This window comes from Chionomys nivalis, chromosome 2 (assembly GCF_950005125.1).
Source record: "Chionomys nivalis chromosome 2, mChiNiv1.1, whole genome shotgun sequence".
In the NCBI taxonomy this organism is placed as follows: domain Eukaryota; kingdom Metazoa; phylum Chordata; class Mammalia; order Rodentia; family Cricetidae; genus Chionomys; species Chionomys nivalis.
The window spans coordinates 41824405-41845223 of record NC_080087.1 but is presented as its reverse complement, the minus strand read 5'-3'; the positions used below and the strand labels follow the sequence as shown (position 1 = coordinate 41845223).

The 20819-nt window shown below is 37.5% G+C and overlaps 1 protein-coding gene across 1 annotated transcript in view; it reads left to right on the top strand.

Annotated features, from left to right (window-relative positions):
• The window catches only part of Rnf217 (ring finger protein 217), a 120122-nt gene extending 99670 nt beyond the window's left edge, over window positions 1-20452 (top strand). The window contains exons 4-6 of the mRNA XM_057758524.1: window positions 4441-4642; window positions 9789-9860; window positions 10897-20452. Coding sequence (XP_057614507.1) covers window positions 4441-4642; window positions 9789-9860; window positions 10897-10970 — 348 coding nt within the window. The 3' untranslated portion in view covers window positions 10971-20452. The remainder of the gene's footprint in view (window positions 1-4440; window positions 4643-9788; window positions 9861-10896) is intronic.
• Window positions 20453-20819: the final 367 nt, after the last annotated feature.

Below are 20819 nucleotides of genomic sequence, written 5' to 3'. Positions count from 1 at the left end.
AAGTTATGGCCATCATGGATATATCTGCACAAATAAAGACATAATCATTCATCATATGTCTGTAAGAAAATAAAACAGTTTTTTGCTTATTATAATATATAACATATTACAGGTATACTAAATAATCCTACAGGTCAGGCAGTTATAGAAAGAGCAAACCTAACTATAAAAGATATGTTAAACAAACTGAAAGGGATGGAAAATAACGCCCAAAATATATAGTATAATGCTTTATTAACCTTCAATTTTCTAAATGCTAATGAGAAAGGAATAACAGCAGCAAAAAGACATTGGATAATAAAGAAAACTTCTGAATCGAAGATGTGTTGACTTCACAATGGAAGCTAGGGAGATGTGCTATGTTGGTGAAGGGGTTTTGCTCTTGTTTCCACAGGAGATGAAAAGGTATGGATACCATCAAAATTAACAAAGATTTTATTTGAAAAAGAGAAACCTATTGATAAAAAGAATTGGCAGTTCATCCACAGATATGACAATCATACACGTGGCAAGGAAATCTCATAAGGGTTGGGACAGGGATCTCTTCTTGTCTTTGCAGGAAAATACTCATCTTCAAAAAATCAAGAGACCCTGATCATTTAGATGCCTAAAGAAGAAGAGATAAGTATCCAGAAAGGATCACGAAGCAAAGAGAAATATGACTTATGAGGACAGGTCATCTGCAGGGTAAAATTTCATTACCTGAACATGAATATATCACTACTTAAAAATCAAAGCTGGCTTTGAAGTCGGACAGTGGCTATCCTTCTCTAAATCCAAGATGTTATTTAAGGAAAAATTCAGAGTTTCTGTCTCATGTCAGGAGCCATCTGGCATAGGACAGAAAGAAGAAAGAATTTAGGAAAAATTTTACTTTTCTCCATACCTATGTTTGTCTCTTTGATAACTTTTATTGAATATATGTCTATATGAATAATGTTTAAGTTTTCCATAATGAACAATAAACTTTCCTGCAGTAATCTTTGAAATTTCCAGGAAGAAGATGGGGCCCCACAACAATGATTCCACGTGGTTGATATGACATCATGATGCTGAAGCACTACTTTAAGATTGGTTTTGGCTACCAGCTGCTCAAAACGATTCCAACTTGGTTAGCTGAAATGGTGCACCTTCTGACAACGTTTTGGCCAGAATTTCAAATAAGAACTTAAACCCTACCGAATATTCAGAAACTATTTGCAATTATACCAGACAGTAATCTTGAAACTTAACCATCATTTAGTTTTTGCAGGATTCCATAGTAAAAACATCACCCCCATGACAGCTGGAAGCAATTCTAGAAGATGACATCCCCTCTCCCAACAAAGTTTATCCTCAGGTTTAGGGACATCAATTAGGGACTGATTATAACTAGTATAGGGTTGGGAGCTGAGGTGGAAATTATGTAGGCTCAGAGATCTTTGAAAAAGGGGGGGGGGTTGGATGAGATAATATTTAGATTAGTGTGTGCATATTCACATTAATAATAATAGTGAATAATAGAGTGAACACTTGTGGGCTATTATTTATAAACAATTTACATTGATATAGATTCTTATATTGCTACAAATTCAAATTATATTTATTATATTGAATATGCTCCTATTTCTGTTTACAATATTTGTACACCCAGGCAAAGTTATTTTTTCATTGTATACATGCAGCTTTTACCTCTGCATAAGAAATTTTGTATATTGATACAATTTTAGGATATATTTATCATATTGCACTATACATTTATACCTCTGATCAATATACCTATACATTGTTTACATTTTGAGGTCATTGTCCTCATTTGCTGCACAGTTGTTTAAAGATTGTTTAATATTCTAATATGAGGTCTTCCTCTTTAAGCTATATAGGTAATAAGGTAGTAAGAATTATAGGTCAATAGTCATACATGTTTGTCACACTTATAGTTAGACTAATCAAGTTCTTTAAATACATAGAAATTGTATTTTGTATAGGTAGGTAATCTTAAACCACTTCAAAGAATTTTAGAACATGGCATTTAAATAACTTAGGTTTCTGTTGATATGAGACACAATTGCTCCTGGCAGTACCCATCTATTCCTGAGAGAATGTTGGGCACTGAAGACACTCTATTTGTAGCATGTTTTCTTCTTGGCAAAACAGACCTTTGGGCAAAGAACTGCCCATGCCTCGACCACTGACAAAAGACTGTCAAACCTTGCCAAGACAGGGTAAGACAGTTCTGAAAATTTTCCTTACTCTGAAAATGGTCTGTCAGTTACTCTAGGCCTTAGCCAAAGTTGGTTGCTCCAACGTTGTAAATGAGAATTTGGTTGATTGCCCAGGTAGCCAGTATTGTTACACTAACTGTTGGCAGAGGCTTCTTGTTCATTTCCTAGCCTCCCAGACCCAAAATAACCACACAGAAACTGTATTAAAACCTTGCTTGGCCAATCATTTAAGCGTATTGTTATATCTTAAATTAACCTGTTTCTATTATTTTATATTTTACCACGAGACGAGGCTTGTGGTTTACCAGTACCAGTGGCGCAGGCATCTTTCTCCTATGGCAGCTACATGGTGTCTGCCTGACTGTATTTTGCCCTGCTATAGGCCCAAAGCAGATTCTTTATTAACCAGTGGTATTTACAGCATACAACCGGGTTTTCATGATAAATTATAGCCATCTGAGTGGCTAGTTTGTTTTTAGGAGAGCTATAGCAGTATATATATTTCTGTAAATATAATACTAATCTCTGTCTTAAAGTTTTATGTTTTTAAAATAAAAATAACATTGTTATCAAACTATACCATGTAAATATACTTTCTCCAGGACTTTACTTAGCATGTTGGTTTAGTATTACCTTGGATGTGAGGAGTTCAGAATTCCAAGTTTCTTATTAGCAAATGTTCATTATGAATGCCTCCTGCTGACATAAGGCTGCAATGTGCTTGTTTCTAGAGTTACAAAATAATAAAATGTGTTTTATATGATTGCATTTGTCACTTTTTAACGTCAATGGGATCAAAATAGCTGATAGAAACTTTCATAATTTGTTTCCATTCATGCTTGTAAAGTTCAGTTTGTCGTATTTGGGAAGGATGGCAGAGTGGCTTCATCCACAGCAGCAGAAGCAGGAGGCCAAGATTATTCACACCAGTGCTATTCATGCCAGCAAGCAGAGAGTGGATGGGAACCAATGTTTGGAGTGTAACCATCAAAGGCCTTGCCTTAGTGACCTACCTCCTCTAGCTAGGCTCCACGCCCCCAACATTCTGTAGTCGAAATACCTTTCAGAGGTCAGGTCAGAAGTAAGAGTGATGGTCCCACAGGACAGATAGAAGACTTAGGAGAAGCAGTCTTTGTACTGTGCTTGGAGCACAGCAGTTGTAAAGAAATCCAGTCTTCTCCTTTTGTGGGTCACCCCTGCCATCACTGTGTTCTCTGAAAAAGCATGAACTGTTAACCTCCATTTCTGTGCAGCTTAGAGGCCAAGAGCTGCCAGTAGATGTTGAGTGATTAGCAGTTGATTTCAAATATGCTTTCTCCTAGTGTCTTGACAACTTGAAAGATCAGAGATGGTTCAGGAGTATTTTGGCGCATGTTATTGTTTTGGTTTTTTACTTCGTTTTGTTTTTGAGACAAGGTCTCTCGTAGTTCAAGTTATCCTTGGAATCTCTTCACGTGATGGAGAATGGCCTTGAACTTCTGATTCTCCTGCCTCCCTGTCCTCTTATGGCTGGCTTTACAGGCATAGTCCACGATACTCAGTTTATGAGGCCCTATGTGCTGAATCTAAGGCTGTGTACTGTATTCCCACCCCTGGTCTGAGTTATTTCTTAGTGCCACCTGCAGGCCACATTGCTATGATCCCATAAGTACTGGCAAATAGGCCCCAAAAGAGGGTTCCTGGACCGGGGGCTGAGTTATTAGCACAGCCGTTTCTTAGGCCTTTTATCCCAGTTTTATTCACAGTTTGCATTTGTTCTTAAAGCCCTCAGATAATGATGAGTGCACAAAGCCTGTGTCCACTGCTATGGAGCAGCCTATGGAAAGAGATAAGCAGCTAGCTGTAGAAGGGTCGGGCGGCCAGTAGCAGTAATCAACAGCTCTGGTGATTTAGTAGTGACCCTGAAATATAATGTGTCCTTGACTGCGTACTAACTCTGTGTACCTAAGGAAAAGGAGTAGCAAGTGAAATACTGAAAGCTGTAGGCCGTGGTCATGACTTACCTAATGAGTCAAACAACAATCCTGGCAGGTTTGACTCTTGTGTTAACTGTGACTAAGTTATATGTTAACTATGACTAAGTATGTTAAAATAGTCACCAGCACACAAGTCCCAAAGCAAGACTTCAGGAATGCCACAGAAGACTTTTCATTTGGTCCAAGTGGTTCCGTAATATTTGACATTTTACTTATTAAAGACATTAATTCCATTTTCTTCTCTTTATCCTTTTATCCAGATCCATATCCAGAGAACGGAAGGATGTGACCATATGACTTGTTCACAGTGTAACACTAATTTCTGTTATCGATGTGGAGAGAGATACCGCCAGCTCCGGTTTTTTGGAGACCACACATCAAACCTCAGTATATTTGGATGCAAATATCGCTACCTCCCAGAGAGACCTCATTTAAGAAGATTAGTTCGAGGGTCAGTCTGTGGTGAGTAGTATCACACACGCTTGCTCTTGGGTATCTTCCTTAGGACATAAGGAGCGGGGGTAGAAGTGTCCCAGCCTTGAGAATTCTCAGTGCTTGCTGTGTGCCAAGGATTTTAGTAGGGCCTTTACCAAAAGCTAGGAAGAGAATCACTCCTTTTGTGATCAAAATTGAAAAGTTTGTTAACTTTCGTGACCAGCACTTCTGAAACACTGAATAAGAGCCAATTGGTGACAAGGAGAATGTCATATTTATTTTTATATGGACATTAACAGGTGTCTTAAAACACATGGATGCTCAATTGATTCATTAAATGAGCACAATACAGCCCAAAACAGGGAACAATGATGAAAAAGTATACACACATCCCAGAGCCCGATAACAGCATTGTATAATACCTATAGAAATGATATTGTCATGTATCTTTGTTGTTAGTAATCAACAACTAATCAGATAATGGCATGAGTATGAAGGCTCCCATAAGCCCAAATTTAACCCTCTCTTCATTAAACACACAGCCCTGTGCTCACACACATGCACAATGCAAATAGAAGCAGAAATGTTGTTCGTATCAAATCAAGCTGGCCCCATGCCCTGCCGTGGTTTATACAGTTCTGTCCTCATCTGACTTCTTGCATTAGCTCCCGACCCCTGAGCCACGTGTCCACTGTGAGATTTCTTCCTCTTCCGACTGCATGGTTCTTAGCGGTTCTTTCTCTGACAGGCTTTCTCGTGTGTACCCAGCACTTTTTAAGCATCTCAACATTTTCTTTCTTGGCTACCTCCTTTGCCTAGTTCATGAGAAGTATCTGTGACTCTCCTCAGGCGCTTCACCATGTAACTCACCTCACTCTCTGGAGTTGTGATTGCTGATTCAAGAAAAGTTGGTCATTATAATAGCTGCAGACTCTTCATTTTTAAGTATACTTGAGTATGTGGAACCCAGCGTCACCACTTCCTAGAACCATGCATGATCACTGTAAAACAACAACAACAAATTTAGTTCTCAACTAAATTTTAATTAAACACAGTTTTTCAGAGTCACTGGTTTTAATAGTGTCCAGTATTTTCTGTCCCTTTATTTGCTTGTTAGGTGAAAACTAACAATTGTGAAACTAGGATTTGCTTGCTGCTTCTGTGGACTTTGAAGATAGCTAAGAAATGTAGACAGGCTTTGGAAGAGCTGTCCCGTGAGAGAAAACTACAAAGTTGGGAGTTGTATAGTGTCTGCAAATCTGTATACACAGAGAATGACCCCAGACAGAAAGCTAATCTCTTCTGTGGCCCTTTTCTTTTCCTGTTTCAGCACCATCTTGGGTTGTTTTGGTTTGGTGTGTGTGTGTTGCCTATCTTGTATTCAGATGCATACAACCACACATCACACATGTGCATTCAATTAAGCCAAGATAAATCTGACACTATAAGGAGCAGCTGGCTTAAAATAAGTTTCCCTCCCACACACTTTCCAGCCACCAAACACAGCTATCTCTAATTGGTTACAATGGTTAGTACAGTTGTCAGCTTGACACAAGCCAGACACCACACCCCATTGGAGGGGTCCTCCCCTCTTACCAACTAAAACAGGAAAATAGGTTACTCAGCAGCTCACAATTACTGATGACACGATATGGATTATAGCTCAGCCCTCACGTCTATCACCCAGTCTGTATTAGCGCCTTTAAGTGCCCTTGGCCAGAGGCATAGCAAGTGCCTGCTTGTCCATCCAGCTGAGGATGTAAAACTTGGTCTCCATTGCTGTGATCACATGCAGCTAGAGCTCTTTAGGATGATGAGCAGCGTCTGGGAAACAGCAGATTATTCAAGGAGTGGTACATTGAGTGCTTTTCAAAATTTTTAATTGCATGTATTTATTTACTCTGTATATGTATTCACTGCCATTCATGTGTATATGCCAAGGCATGCGGAGCCTTGTGCATATTAGTTTTCTCTTTCTACCATGAGGGTTGCAGGGATCAAATGCAGGTTGTTATGGTAGCAGTAAGCACCTTTACCACCTGATCCATCCTGTGGGCCTCCAGAATTTGAAGTTTTAAATTATATAATTTTTAAAAATAATTCTTTAACTTATCTCCTCAAAGCAAACAATTAGTATGAGCAAGAACAATGAAGTTGTCTCCAAAAGTACTCAGTTTAAATTAAAAAAGAGATAGATGACTCAGCAGTTAACAGCTCCTTCAGAGGCTCTGGCCTCAGCTCACAGCACCCACAGACCTGGGTTGAACGAGAACTGTCTGTAATTCCAGTTCCAAAGCCTCCTATTTCTTTTAAAGGAAAGAAACAGTAACAGGCATGGTGATGCACACCTGTAATCCCAGCTCAGTGGGGATAGATGCAGGATGACCAAGAGTTCAAGGCCTGATTGGACTACATAGAGAATTAGAGACCAGTGTGAGCTATGTAGCAAGACTGTCTCAATTATTTTTTAAGCAGACAGAAAGAAACTGAAAATAGGAGTAAAGAATTCACATTAAAAATATTTACTGTCTGGGGCTGGAGAGATGGCTCAGAGGTTAAGAGCACTGGCTGCTTTTCCAGAGGTCCTGAGTTCAATTCCCAGCAACCACGTGGTGGCTCACAACCATCTATGAGATCTGGTGCCCTCTTCTGGTGGGCAGGCATACATGCAGACAGAACATTGTATACATAATAAATAAATTTTTTAAAAAAATTCACTATCAGAAAAATGATATTATAAAATGAGTTACTTTGAATTATTGATTAGTATACAATTGTCATTCATATTCAGTGTTGAACTTTTGTAGCCTACAAAATACATTGAAAATTTACAACAGTTTTTTTTTAAAAAAAAAAATATAAAACTCTCGTGGAATGATAATGCACTCAGAAAAATCTAGCATTCTGGAAGCTGAAGCAGGAGGACCATGAGTTCAAGACCAACCTGATCTATATAACCAGACCTTGTTTGAAAAGAATGGGTAGACCACTGGGCGGTAGTGGCACACATCTTTAATCCCAGCGCTCAAGAGGCAGAGGCAGGTGGATTTCTGTGAGTTTGAGGCCATCCTGGTCTACAGAGTGAGGTCTAGAATAGCCAGAACTACACAGAGAAACCCTGTCTTGAAAAACGGGAGAGGGCGTGGTAAGGAGTGAAAGAGGAAGGGAAGGAAGTTAATAGGATAGTGATGTGGACATTTCCAAACAGCAGGTAAAACTGCGTAGTAAAGCCTGATCTCAGGAGGTTACAGCATAGAGATTGAAAGTTCAAGTACAATAAAAACTACTATTTCAAAGACCCTATCTCAAAAGAATAAAAAAACAAACCAGTAAATCTAGGTAGATAATCAATGGTTACTGTGATAACATAAGATTGATAACGTTTTAAATTAAAAATATTTAAACAAAATATAATTATGGATGTGAAAGAATTTATTTGACTATTGAAAATCATGTTTTTAAGACAATTGTCATTGACCCTGGAATAAGAGAAAGTGTGCTTACTCCAGTCAAGGCAAGCTAACATGCAAACTTAACTGTGTCCTACACTGTCAAGTTATTCCTCCTAAAGGGCAGGTGCAGCCTGCTTGCTTGGATTCAGCCATGTTTGGGAGGGAAAAGGCATTGCTGTTACTTGACAGTCGAGTCGGCTCTGTTGCTAAGATGAAAATGTCTTGGTTACTTTAAGAAGAATTACGACTAAAAAGACTGAGCCGTGTGTAGGGGTTTGGGGAACAAAAGCAGTCTCTTAAAGTAACCTGGATACTGAATTCTACAGTCTTTGACACAGCCCTGCGGGTGGACAGGCAGTTGGCCAGTGACATTTAGTACTGCTTAACTAGCTTTGTCCCTGGTACAGAGTGAAAGAAAAGCTCCAGACTGGGCATTGTGTTAAACTGGCACAAGATTTATATATAAATTTACTAGATCGTAAACGGTATTCAGTAAAGCATATTCTTTTTTTTTTTAAATTTATTTATTTATTATGTATACAACATTCCTCCTATGTATGCTTGCATGCCAGAAGAGGGCACCAGATCTCATTATAGATGGCTGTGAGCCACCATATGGTTGCTGGGAATTGAACTCAGGACCTCTGGAAGAGCATTCAGTGCTCTTAACCTCTGAGCCATCTCTCCAGCCCCAGTAAAGCATATTCTTAAATTTGATATTTAAAATTGTGTTTTCCCATATCTATTCATCTAATTCCAAAAACTATTTTCAATGAGTTAAAAAGTTAATTTTTTTCTTGCCAAACTCCTGACAAGTGACAGTTGATCTTTTCTTATGTACTGATTGCTCACTACACATGAGTTGTAGAAGGCGCTGCTGTGTGAGTCTCCAGTAGCTCTGCGGTTCTACTGCAGTCTTCCGTTCCTCTCACACTCGTTGTGCCAGTTAGTCTGTAGAGTTGTATCACATGTTCAAAGGTTGCAGCCTGGTGACAAGACATAAGTAACCATGCTGGTTTTGTCCATCTCAGCGCCTTTCAAAGTCAGAGGGATTCCACTGGTGCCTTCTGGACTGCAGTGACATGTGACAATAGTGGTGATTATCACAGATCCAAAGAGCAGTCCACTGGTGCTGCCAAGTGTGGCCTCCCTCCCAGCACCCAGCCTCCTTACAAGTGCTTCCTTTCAGAATTCGTTACAATGATTCACTTGAGAGACTTCCAACAAGGCTTTTATTCAATGGTTGTTTTCTCTAGCACTTGTCTGGAGGTATCCCATTTGGAGGTCACTTTATTAGATGGACTTAGGATTTCCACTTTTACTCAACAAGTAAACAAAGCATCTTTCTTAGACATGGGCCCCGGGCAGACACCATCTCTGGTCCCTATCAGCTCTCCAACACTGTGAGCTCAATAGGTTGTCCTCTGTGTACTGGACTATGCTACTCCTTCCTTAAGCTTTCAACATTTTGAACATTGAAGGTAGAAGAAATCTAAAGGAAAAGTGTGCCAGTATAAAGGATTGTAATCTTTTTGGTTGTAAAGACTAAATGACTTGTAGATATTTGGCATATGCCCAAGGCTTTGTAGCACTGTGTATTTAAACTTCAATGATGGATTACGTGTGTCATTAATTGCTAATGCACTTCTTTAAAGAATTACTGTAAATGCTTGGGAAATGAGATTCAAGACTCTTTAAGTTATTTTGGTTTTGTTTTCCAGCTGGAAAGCTCTTCATTGCGCCTCTCATCCTGGTTTTGGGATTGGCACTAGGGGCCATAGCAGTTGTAATCGGTAAGAAACACACAACATATCTGAGATTAGACTTCTCCTGCGGCAGTGGAGGCAATATGAGTGTGTGTATAATTGTGTGAGTCTGTGAGTGAGCATCGTTTCTTTTCTGCCTTGCTTTAAACGGCCATGCAGCATGGGGTGTGTAAGGTGGGAGGGACATGTTTCCAACAGGACGTGTTTGTCAGAATCTTTAATAGATGAACATGCGTGTTAAAGGAGTAGTTCTCTGACTCAGCATGACATAGACTAGCCTGGAGAGCTGATGAAAACACACATTGCTAGATCCTACCCTCAGTTTCTAACACAGTGTTGTGACTAGGCCCCTGGATTTATGTTTCTAAAAGGCTCTCAGATGCTGCTGATGCTGCTAGCCCAAAGGCTACACTTTGGGTAGCAATGCCTTAGAAATTTCAACTTAAATGTTCTGGATGAAAGCTATTTTGATCATTATTCCCTGTATAAAGTGGAATGCCTTTGCTGCACTAAGTGGTTTTCCACGGGTAAACTTTTTTTATAGGTAATGAATGTGTGGAACAGATAGAATTATGAAGTGTCTCACATTCCAGCCATCATAGTCAGTCAGGACTTTATACACCAGGTGTCACTATCTCAAGCAGAGGAAATCAAATCTCATTAGGATCTCAAAGTTGTTAGAACGGGAACCACATGTATGTTCTTGAATAAAATGTTACACTGACCAACGATGAAATGTGACTATCACAGTGCAAATGATAGGACTGACTGTGACAATAAAGACATCAGCATGAAGCTGGACGGCTTGCTAGGAAATACCGTTTCTTATTGGAACTGCTATGACTGAGGGTGACAAAGGGGACAGAGAACTACAGAGATAGAACGAAGCCTTATAAAAACACATCCTACAGCATTTTTATGTTTGTGAAATTTTAATAATGTCTGTTGTAAATAGCTTGCATGTGAGTAAAATTGGGAAATTTCACATATACCTCCCCACACATACACACATACGCCCCTCAGCATTTCCTCCCTAATTACCTTTATCCTTTTTAATCCCTAGGTTTATTTGTATTTCCTATATATTGCCTTTGTAAAAAACAGAGAAAGCGATCACGGACAGGTATGCACTGGTAATCCGCAGAGGATTTCACATGACATCAGCCGGTACCAGGGGGAGCTGTGCAGGATGGTCCACCATCTGTGAATCAGATCCTTGAAAACACCTAGAGGAATTCTGCCATCTCGTCTCCTGTGGTTCTCAGCAGGCCACAGTGCCTCTAGCTACGGTGCACTCCCAACATGGTATCCTGTCCTTTCTCTAAACAAATTGCTGCTTTTTAAAAAATGGTCACTTTTGTTAATTATAAACATTTGTATAGTAACTCTGACCTTTGTGGTTCTTGAAAGAAGATATTTTGAGAACAGGGTATCCTCAGTTGTGTTTTGAGGGCACCTCACAGGAGTGTGATTTGGACTGTCTGAACCCTGTGCTTCCCTCCAGGCTGTCTGTGAGACTTGGTTTGCATAGCTTGAAGTCCTGTCTGTCTCAACAAACAAAGCCACTTTGCAGAAGATAAATCACCAAGTGCACCTGTTGTCATCAGTGACCCAAGTGGTACCATTCTTTCGTTCTTTGGATACTGTATTTGCTTAAAAAAAAAACCCCGGTACCCAGAAGGGACTTAATGAAACTAAATTAATGAGAAGAACCATGAGTTACTGGTGCGTATGTGTAAGGATGTGAATGTGTGTATATAAACACGTATTAAACCAGGCCCCATAACCGTGTGCTTGTCCCTTTCCATGTGTATGTTCAGAGAAACATTCAGCTATGATGGTTCCTTTTGTGGGCCTAACTTGGTAGTGTACTGAATTAAAGCCAATGTCAACAACAGGTTATTTCCATGGTAGCCCTGTCTGTTTCTTGCTCTTCCTATGGTCACACACAGAGACTTGTGCGATGTCACTCCAAGATGTACCAAACTTTGTAAACTGACAACACTGAATGGGTGGTTTTAGAAAGTCCCCATGTTTCTGACACTTGATCTCTTTTGGATTCCTTGGATTTGGGCATACCTTATCCTGTCAATAAAGCCCTCCTGGGATAACTTAATTTAAAAAAAATTTTTTTTTTTTTTGCTTTAAAGAAAACTGCTTAAATTTTTAAGCCCCATTCTGCTCATTATTCAATTACCTCCTCATAATCCTAGGTAATTCTGCTTAAGGTCTAAGTTTTTAAAAAAAAATTACTTGATGCTTTACTCCTTCCCTCTTTCCTCTTTTTATTTGTCCCCAATTTTTTTTTACTAAAATAAATCTTAGTTTTGAAGAATTTTGCCTGTGTTTACCACTGAGATGCATAAATTGTTGATATCTCCTTACAGAGAGATAACTTGAAAACAGCTTTCTATGTACATAGTTTCATCTAAAATACATACTGCTTTTGGAGAAGGAAACAAATGAAGAAAGTATTTTCAAGAAGATGAGGAATCTTTGAGAATAAGAAAATGGAGTTTGATTAAAGAGGTCTATTTCCTTGCTTTCATCAGAACATTGATCAAAATGAAGGAGAGGTATTAAAAAGCCTGGGGTCTCCAGGCACTTAAATCCTCCGAGTTAGAATTTCACCATACATTATTCTACTTACCGTAAATGTAACGACGTTTGACTTGAAGTAGACTATATAATAACACACACGTTTGCGTAGCTATTTCATGGTGTTGGATGCTAGAGTGTAAGAACTTTGTATCCTTGTGTTTGACTGAAACACTCATGTCCGTGAAGGATGGTCCACGTATCAGCTAGCATGCTTGTATTCCCTCTGAGCCATAGACAGGAGCTGGACGGCGTCCTGCTAAGTGGTGAGTCTCTGGCAAGAAGAGTGTGCAGTGCTTGTGGCTCTGGAATAGCCACTACACTATGGTGTGAGGTAAGGAACGTGACTTGGTTTTGCAGGTTTCATCTTCCGTGCCTTCAGCCGTCCATCTGGCAATTGTTCACTCTCTGCTTTTGGTTTGCAAAAAGAATGAGAGCTTCTAGCCCAAATACATGTTTCTAACCCCAAAAGCGCTTAATTTTTAGAAATTCATCTTTCCTGGACTTGGGCATCAGTTTGACCATGTGTGAGTAGGATGAAGCTGTCTGTGTATGATCTATGTATATCTGTATGTCATATGTAAACATGTCATGTTCATACACACCACCTGGGTGAACAGAGACATTCGGGTCTAAGATTGTCTATATTCTTGAGTTATTGTGCCTGTTGTCTTTGGCCTACTCAGGGATTTTTATTCTATTCTTTAAATAATTTATCTTTTACAGGTATTTTTATCTGATTTGAAAACAATTCCAATATGTAAGTTACAAAGTGGTATTTGTTATGAGGAAAGATTGCTTCATCAGAGGTTAGGCGATTGCACATTGTACTGCACGGGCATCTCGTTTGTAAGTGCTTAGATTTAGAGAAGAAATGTATGAGTTTTTCTCTTTTTAAAGACAACACACACACAAGTATATGTGTCCTTTCCATGGTAGTAACTTAAAAGTATTTGTGACTATTTTAGTAAGTCTTGAAATCTTTAAAAGAGTTAAAAGATAAAAAAAAAAAAAGTATTTATATATCAGTGCCAACGTTGAATGTAGAGCAGTGGTGACCCTCATGGTGAATTCTAAAAACTCCTTTACAAAGTGAAGTGTATGTGTTGTGTCTTTTACCCATGGCTTGTCCTTTTATGTCACCATTGTAAATGTATGTCTGTTCCTGAAGAAAATCAAACCATATAGAATTGTAAAGTTCACGTTCCTCTGCTTATCTACCCCTTGTTTTTCTAGGGGCGCCTACTATCAGTGATCTGGTACCTGTCCTTCCACATGCTTCCTTCAAGTGTACAAATACGTGTGTGTGTATGTGTGCATGTATCCCACTCTTGTGTGTTAGTTTTCTACAAAAAGAATAATATCCTTTGCTGTGACTCTTTTTCAAGTTTTTAAATATTAGAAAAATACCTTGCCATAAGTGTTTACATCCATTTGAAAATGACTGTCTAATCTACGGAAGAGCTACATTTTAATTGACTTGGTCTTCTGTTGAATGGGAAACAAGATAGTTTTCATTTATTACAGACGAAGCATTTTATGCATCCGTATATTTGTCACCTACTATGACCGTTTCCATCAGATTTTGAATTTTATTTTTACGAAATATTTTTAATAAAGATTTTTAATGCATAGTCAGGCAACAAGACATAGAAATGATATATTTGAGGCCATTTGAAATAACAGTGTAGAGAGTACCTAATTTTAAAGCAGATCATCTTTTGAAAGATGATTTTTATAGATTAGCCAAATACCTTGCCAAAATTTAAAAGAGGAAAATTAATCTGTTTCAAATGAAGCTCAGATGTGATCAGCCGTTGCTGGCAGTGTGGAAGATGAGTCAGTTCTTGAATTGCTTACTTTTAACTTAGTCCTCAAGCCAAATAGATAGTGTATGTCCATTTTCTAAAACACTCATATGTTTGTGTCATTTATGAAAGGTGGGAGGGAAAGGAAAGAAGTCAAACCTGTGACACAAGCAACATCCTCTTCCCACATTTATGGCCCAGCGGTTAACCACTTACTGTCACCTACAAAAACAGACAGGAAAACAATCAAAAATAGTTAAACAGCAGACATGTTACAATGTGATATCTTGCTGGGCGGTGGTGGCGCACGCCTTTAATCCCAGCACTCGGGAGTCAGAGGCAGGCGGATCTCTGTGAGTTCGAGGCCAACCTGGTTTACAAGAGCCAGTTCCAGGACAGGAACCAAATGCTACGGAGAAACCCTGTCTCGAAAAATCCAAAAAAAAAAAAAAAAAAAAAAAACCACAAACAAACAATGTGATATCTTTTTCTGCTGTGGGATCAAGATTCAGTGGCACCTCTTGGGAAATGCCTAACTCTGGCACCGTCGCTTGAGTCCCAAGATCCTGTTTGAGGTGTCTTTTAATTTCACTGCCCAGACATGTGGCCCAGTGTTCCTGCAGAATATTCTGCTCTGCTGCAATTACTGCCTGTCCTTGTTCGTTCTGACCACATTTTTGTTCACACCTCTACTAATTTTGCCCTCAGAGAAGAGTAGAAGGAGGTAGGGGGAGGGGAAAGCTCACCCTGGTGTGTGGAGCCTCAGTGTTTCTTTCTGGCTTTTCTCAGATTTCAAAGCATCTGCCACATCTCCCCTACCAAACACATGAGACTGTTTTAACATCAGATTTTTATGATTCCGGATGCCATGATTATAAAAAAAAAAAAAAAAGTCAGTTGCCCAAATAACATAAGATGGCATACAAGGACAAAACTAAGAAGATCCATGGCATGAGCCACTTTAGATGTTAGTTTTATAAACAAGTTGCACACAAAGCCTTAATGTGAGTTCTTCCATGTTAGCAGTTGAAGTCTGTCTCAACTCTTGTTTTGTTTTGTCTGCTATAATTGTTAGCCTTAAAATCGATGGACTTTCCAGTGAGTACCATTTAAATAATTAAGTGATAAAACAAAAGTGACTTGTGTTTTTCAGTGGCGAGAATAAAATCATGTCAGAAAATATGTTTGAATTCTTTAACTTTGTGAGACATCGGAAGCTTAGAATTTTATGTAAAGCGTTCGTAAATATATAGAACTATTCCTAATATTTTGGTCATCCTGGAAGTTATTTGCAGCAATTTTGCTACATGTAAAACTCATAGCAAATAATTACACTACATAATAATATTACTTGAATTTAAAATATTAATTCTTACTAAAAGTTTTAGTTGTATTTCCATAGTTTGTGAATTCTATAAAAGAAAATTTTTGTGACTAGAAATAGTAATAAATAAAAATAGCTGGAGCACATTTTGTTTTTCAGATTATAAATTATGTACGTTTCTACAATTGTAGACAGTAACATCCAGGATCACATATTAAAGTGTGTCTCTCTAATGATCATATCAGTTAAACTGAGATACCTGTATAGAAACAGTATTATCTAAATAAAACAAGAATTCCAAACTTGAAAGGGTATTTAAGACTGTGAATGTAAGTCAGTGGAACTAGCGCCACTGTAACTTCCTTTGAGTGTACAGTTAAGACACATTTCAAAGCCAAGTGCCGTATGGGACCTCTGTGCATCTATCACTCGGAGTCTGCAGCTTTCGTTGATGTTATCCAGACCCAATGAGCAGAGGCACTCTTGTAATTGTCTATTTAGAGATTAACTGAAGCCTTGATATGTCACATCTCTTCTGCGTCTTTATACATATTGCCGGTTGTGCAAGCATGTAATCATGCATATTAGAAAATATATATTTTCTTTTAAATAAAGAAGTAACTGTTTTGGAAATAATAACTTAAAGTGTAAAAAAATTGTTTTGAAAAATACATGAAATATTACTAATGCCCTTTTGAGGATCAATATTTTGTGTCTCTTAAAGACATTTCATTCATTTATTAGATTACGTAGACTCATTAACAGAGAAAATATTTTTGTTTTTCAGTTTTGAGTCATGATATCGCTCTGTTCTTCTTGTTTGTACAGCAATACTTACATATCAATAACATGCACATATTTTTTTTCCTTAGTTTCCCAGATTATCTTGCTTTTTACTTCAACAGTCCCCTTCCCTTCTCATTTTGCCCAAGTGAAGGATTTTTCTTAACCATTAGCTTCTTTTACTGTAATGCAATGAAATTCTCTCCTGAACAGTCTTTGTGACCAAACTCTAGTATTAAGTGCCATTTATCCTTACTGTTTATTAGCTAAAATGGATCCAGAGTGCCTGGGACATTTTTCCCTGATTCTTGACAGGAGGCAAGGAACTCTTCCTAGCTCTCTGCCAAGTAAGTGAAACAAATGAAATGCCAATTGGACCAGAAGGTTAATAAAACTCCAGAATCAAACTTCAGAAATTCATGGTTATCAATGGACAAAAAGCATGTAGACATTCATACCACCTGACTCCAGTCCTTCATCCTTCATTCAAAATAAGTTATAGCTTTGATTATTGATCTTTAAATAAAAGCATTCTTTAGCTTCAACTTTGGGGTAGATTGAAGTATAGTAGCAATTGTATGTAAGATGCAACTATCAATTCCTGTTCTGTCATTATTATTGGGCATTTTGATTATCTAAAACAATCACTTTGTTTATAACCTGGATTTGCTTGTTATTTGAAAACAGTCAAATATTTTAATCAGTTGGATTTACAAATAAGCTACATTCAAAAGGTATTTAATATAGTTTTGCTATATAACAAAATGTTCAGAGAGTAACACTTGTGTATTAAATTGTTCCCGGAACTGCAGAAATACTGTCATTTCAAATTGTCCTCATAGCTGGCAGGCTGTACTGTAGTCATTGCTTCCGTTCAAAGTCAAGGATTCACCTCATGGCCAAGTAGGGAAGGCCAAGTCTTAAAATTCTAGTTAAATTCTTTAAAATGCCAGTTTTACATTAGCATCACTTCCTTTGTATATTGTTTCGAATAAATAGTGTCTAAATATCTGATACACATATCTAGCTTTTATCTTATAGAAAGTCAACATGCTTTATGTTTCTTTACATAGAATTCTAGATATAATTACTTTTATCAGTTGACTACAAATCATTTCTCTTATGCTCATTTTTTTAAAGTTGAAATGGTAGCTCCTCGATAGCCAATATTTATTATTAATCACTTTTATCACAATTAAATTCCTGTAGATTGTGTTTTGAAAACTATTTCCATATGAATTTCAGAATAGTAATCGGTTTGTGTACACATGCATATTTAGACACGATTTGCCAAGACAAAAACAATCTTTTACAGATTTTTATGAAAATTACAAGGTACCAAGCAAGATAGGGCATTTGGCAGGTGTCCCAGCCAGAACCCTTAGATCTGGAGTCAGCTGGATTTGCTTCCAGCTCCTTCTCAATCGACAGTGATGTCTTTGAAAGGTCCAGGTCTACTGTAGTTTTGTTTCATTTTGTTTCCTTCTCCATTTACCCTTTGAAAATCGGTTCCGTGGTGAAAAGCAGAAGGCATATTGAGTGTGTCTGACATGCACCAGGCAGCCTGCCGCGTGTGTCTGCTCTGTCGTCCTATGTCCCTCTCCAGCCTTGGCCTCCCTTGACACAATACAGTTAGGGACTTTAATTTAAACCCTTGTTTGTGCAACCGCTGTCCTCACAGATAAACGTCTGCCACCTTCTAATAAAGTCACTTTTAATCCCTAGGGCAGAAAAGTATTTGGCAATTTTCTTTTGAAAAAAAATTGTTAATATACAAATAAGTAGTACATTTTTGAGTCTTACAAAAATCCAGCCAAACAGCAGCATGGCTGGGCATAGTGGTACATGCCTTTAATCTCAGCACTTGGGAAGCAAAAGTAGGCAGATCTCTGTGAATTCCAGGCTAGCCTAGTCTACAGAGTGAGTTCCAAGACAACCAGAGCTACATTTTGAGATCTTGTTTCAAAACAAAACAAAACCAATGGAATAAAAATGCCCTTACATTAATCCACCATTTGTTAAAAAACCATGAGTGAGTAATAGTTGTTTGGCTTCTCTTTTAAGCACAATTAGTAAGATGTTTTCATGCAGCAAATATACCATTTTCTTGTCTGGGAAACCTGAAGGACAATTACATTATCCACGTCTTCTTTTTTTTTCTTTTTTTCAGTGTTAAAGTGCTAAAAAGAATAGTTGGGGTTTGAATCCGTGACTATTGCATATTCAGAAATTAGTGTTCTGATGAATATACCATCTTCTGTTTAAATATGAGACTATTATCCTATTTTAATTCTGCTCTCAATAGCAATAGCAGTTGATGATTCATTTCCTCATCTAAGGTGAGTAGTTTGCACCACTGATTTGTTCCAGGTCTTGTCACTTTCCTGCCCCTTTCCAAATAATATGCCATAATGTTTTTCATGTTGAAAATGAACCTTGTTAAATATTTTATTTTTAAAAGTTTTTAACTGTTTCTGCATTTCAGTCCTTTCGCTGCTAACTTTGATCTTCATAAAGAACATGGAAGAAGCCATTTCAAATACATTTTAAGAAAATGGGCAGGTAGAAATAGCAAAATAGATGTCATTGATACTTTTAGTTCACCCCTGAAAAGCAATTGGAAAAGAAAAATAAATTCTACCAAAATTAAAAGGTTGAAAAAGAAAGGTATCAAAAAGAATCGACTTCCAGCTGAGTTTTTTATACTGTTGGGTCCATGGCTTGTGCACTGTCTGCTCTCACCACTATGGTGTTACTACACTGATTATTGAAAGAATTAGTGAAGAAAGCCAGGGCAATCAGCTTTGTTTCCACTCTCCAGTAGCACTAATTATTGTCCTGTCCCAACCCTTCCATATGGTGCTTGTGTGATGATGTAACATTTGTGTATGTTACTAGTGCCTTATTTTTTCACATGACTTTATTTCTTATCAAAAGAGCCATAAATTAATTTTCTGTTAGTGTTCTTTGATCCCTCTATTTAAAGCATGCTAATCATTTGTCTTTATGGATGTATCTAGTCTGCATTTGCTACTGACTCTACTATACTGTCTCTCGTATAATAAATTAGCTGTATTTTTCTCAAGTATGTTGCTTGTTTTTAAGCTAAAGCAAGAAAATAAATATTAAATGCCAGATATTGAGGCTAACAGAATTAATTTTCATTTTTAAACCACAAAAAAAGAAGGTTGAATAAATTGAGAACTGTGACGAGCTTATCGGCGAATTCAGCTAGGGTAAAACTGCAAAACTTTACAAAGAGCATTAAAAATAAACATAACTGTGATACTTCAGAAATGTGACCATTTCTCTACAACTTGTCTTTGACAATATTTTATTATTAATTTTCTTATAGATACCAAAAAAAGATCAGTAGTTGTCAAATTTACACATTATTCATTCACAGTAGGCTGTAGCAACTTCAAGTCATTCTGTATATTATTTGCTCTTCAAGGTCTGTGCCTTTTATTTTGTGCTATTCAAAATAATGGTTTTGCTGATATCTGTATATATGCATTATATCACATACATATATGCCACATATATTTCGAGTTTTCATGATGAATGTATGACAAATGGTTAAAATAAACCAGGTGTGAAGACAAGACAAAGATATGGATTGTATATGGAAATGTATAAATATTTGACAGAAGAAAAAGGATCTTCTTGCCAACAAATAGGCCCTGCTGGAAGGGCCTGGAAATGAACAGATTTTCTTTTAAACAATGGAATTTTAAAAATCCATTACCTCAAGAAATTTTAGTAGATATGTATTATATCCACTAAAGGATAAATAGTATATTCCTTCTGAATAAATACTATCTCACTTGTGACTGATAAAAACAAGTATCAGATCACACAAATTATAGGAACAAGGCCTTGAAAAGATGAACAGATCTTACAGAGTCTAGTTGTAGGCTCCCAGTAATGGCCCTATATCCTTTTGTTGTAGTTTGTTTTAAATGATCATTATTTTGGGTTGGTTGTTTTAAATTGGAAGGTAATAATTATGATATTAGATCTCATGGAAGTCAAATGGTTGCAGTTGTTACTGTGTGTACAGTGTAGATTTCTGTGGAGTGCTATTTACTACATGATATGTGTGGAATCCCACCACAGTGTCATCTAACAATCAATGACTAATAAAAGTTTTTCAAAGAGAAGACTCTTGTCGTTTTTTCAGTAGATATTGATTCTAAATAAGAGAAAATAAACTCCCACATATTATAAATTAATCTGGAACTATTGGAGTAGTAGTATTCTCCTGACTTGAGGGAGCAGATGAAGGAAGAAAAATAGAAATTATTACATCAAATACATATGTCTGTTTTATACCCTAACAAATTTTCCCTAGTCCTGTTGCCTGAGAAGGGGGCATTTGTTGACCAGAGAGCATGTGCATACGAACAGTAAAATGCATAGCTATATAGTGACACGTTCATACAATGAAGTAGTACAGAACAAGCAAATGAA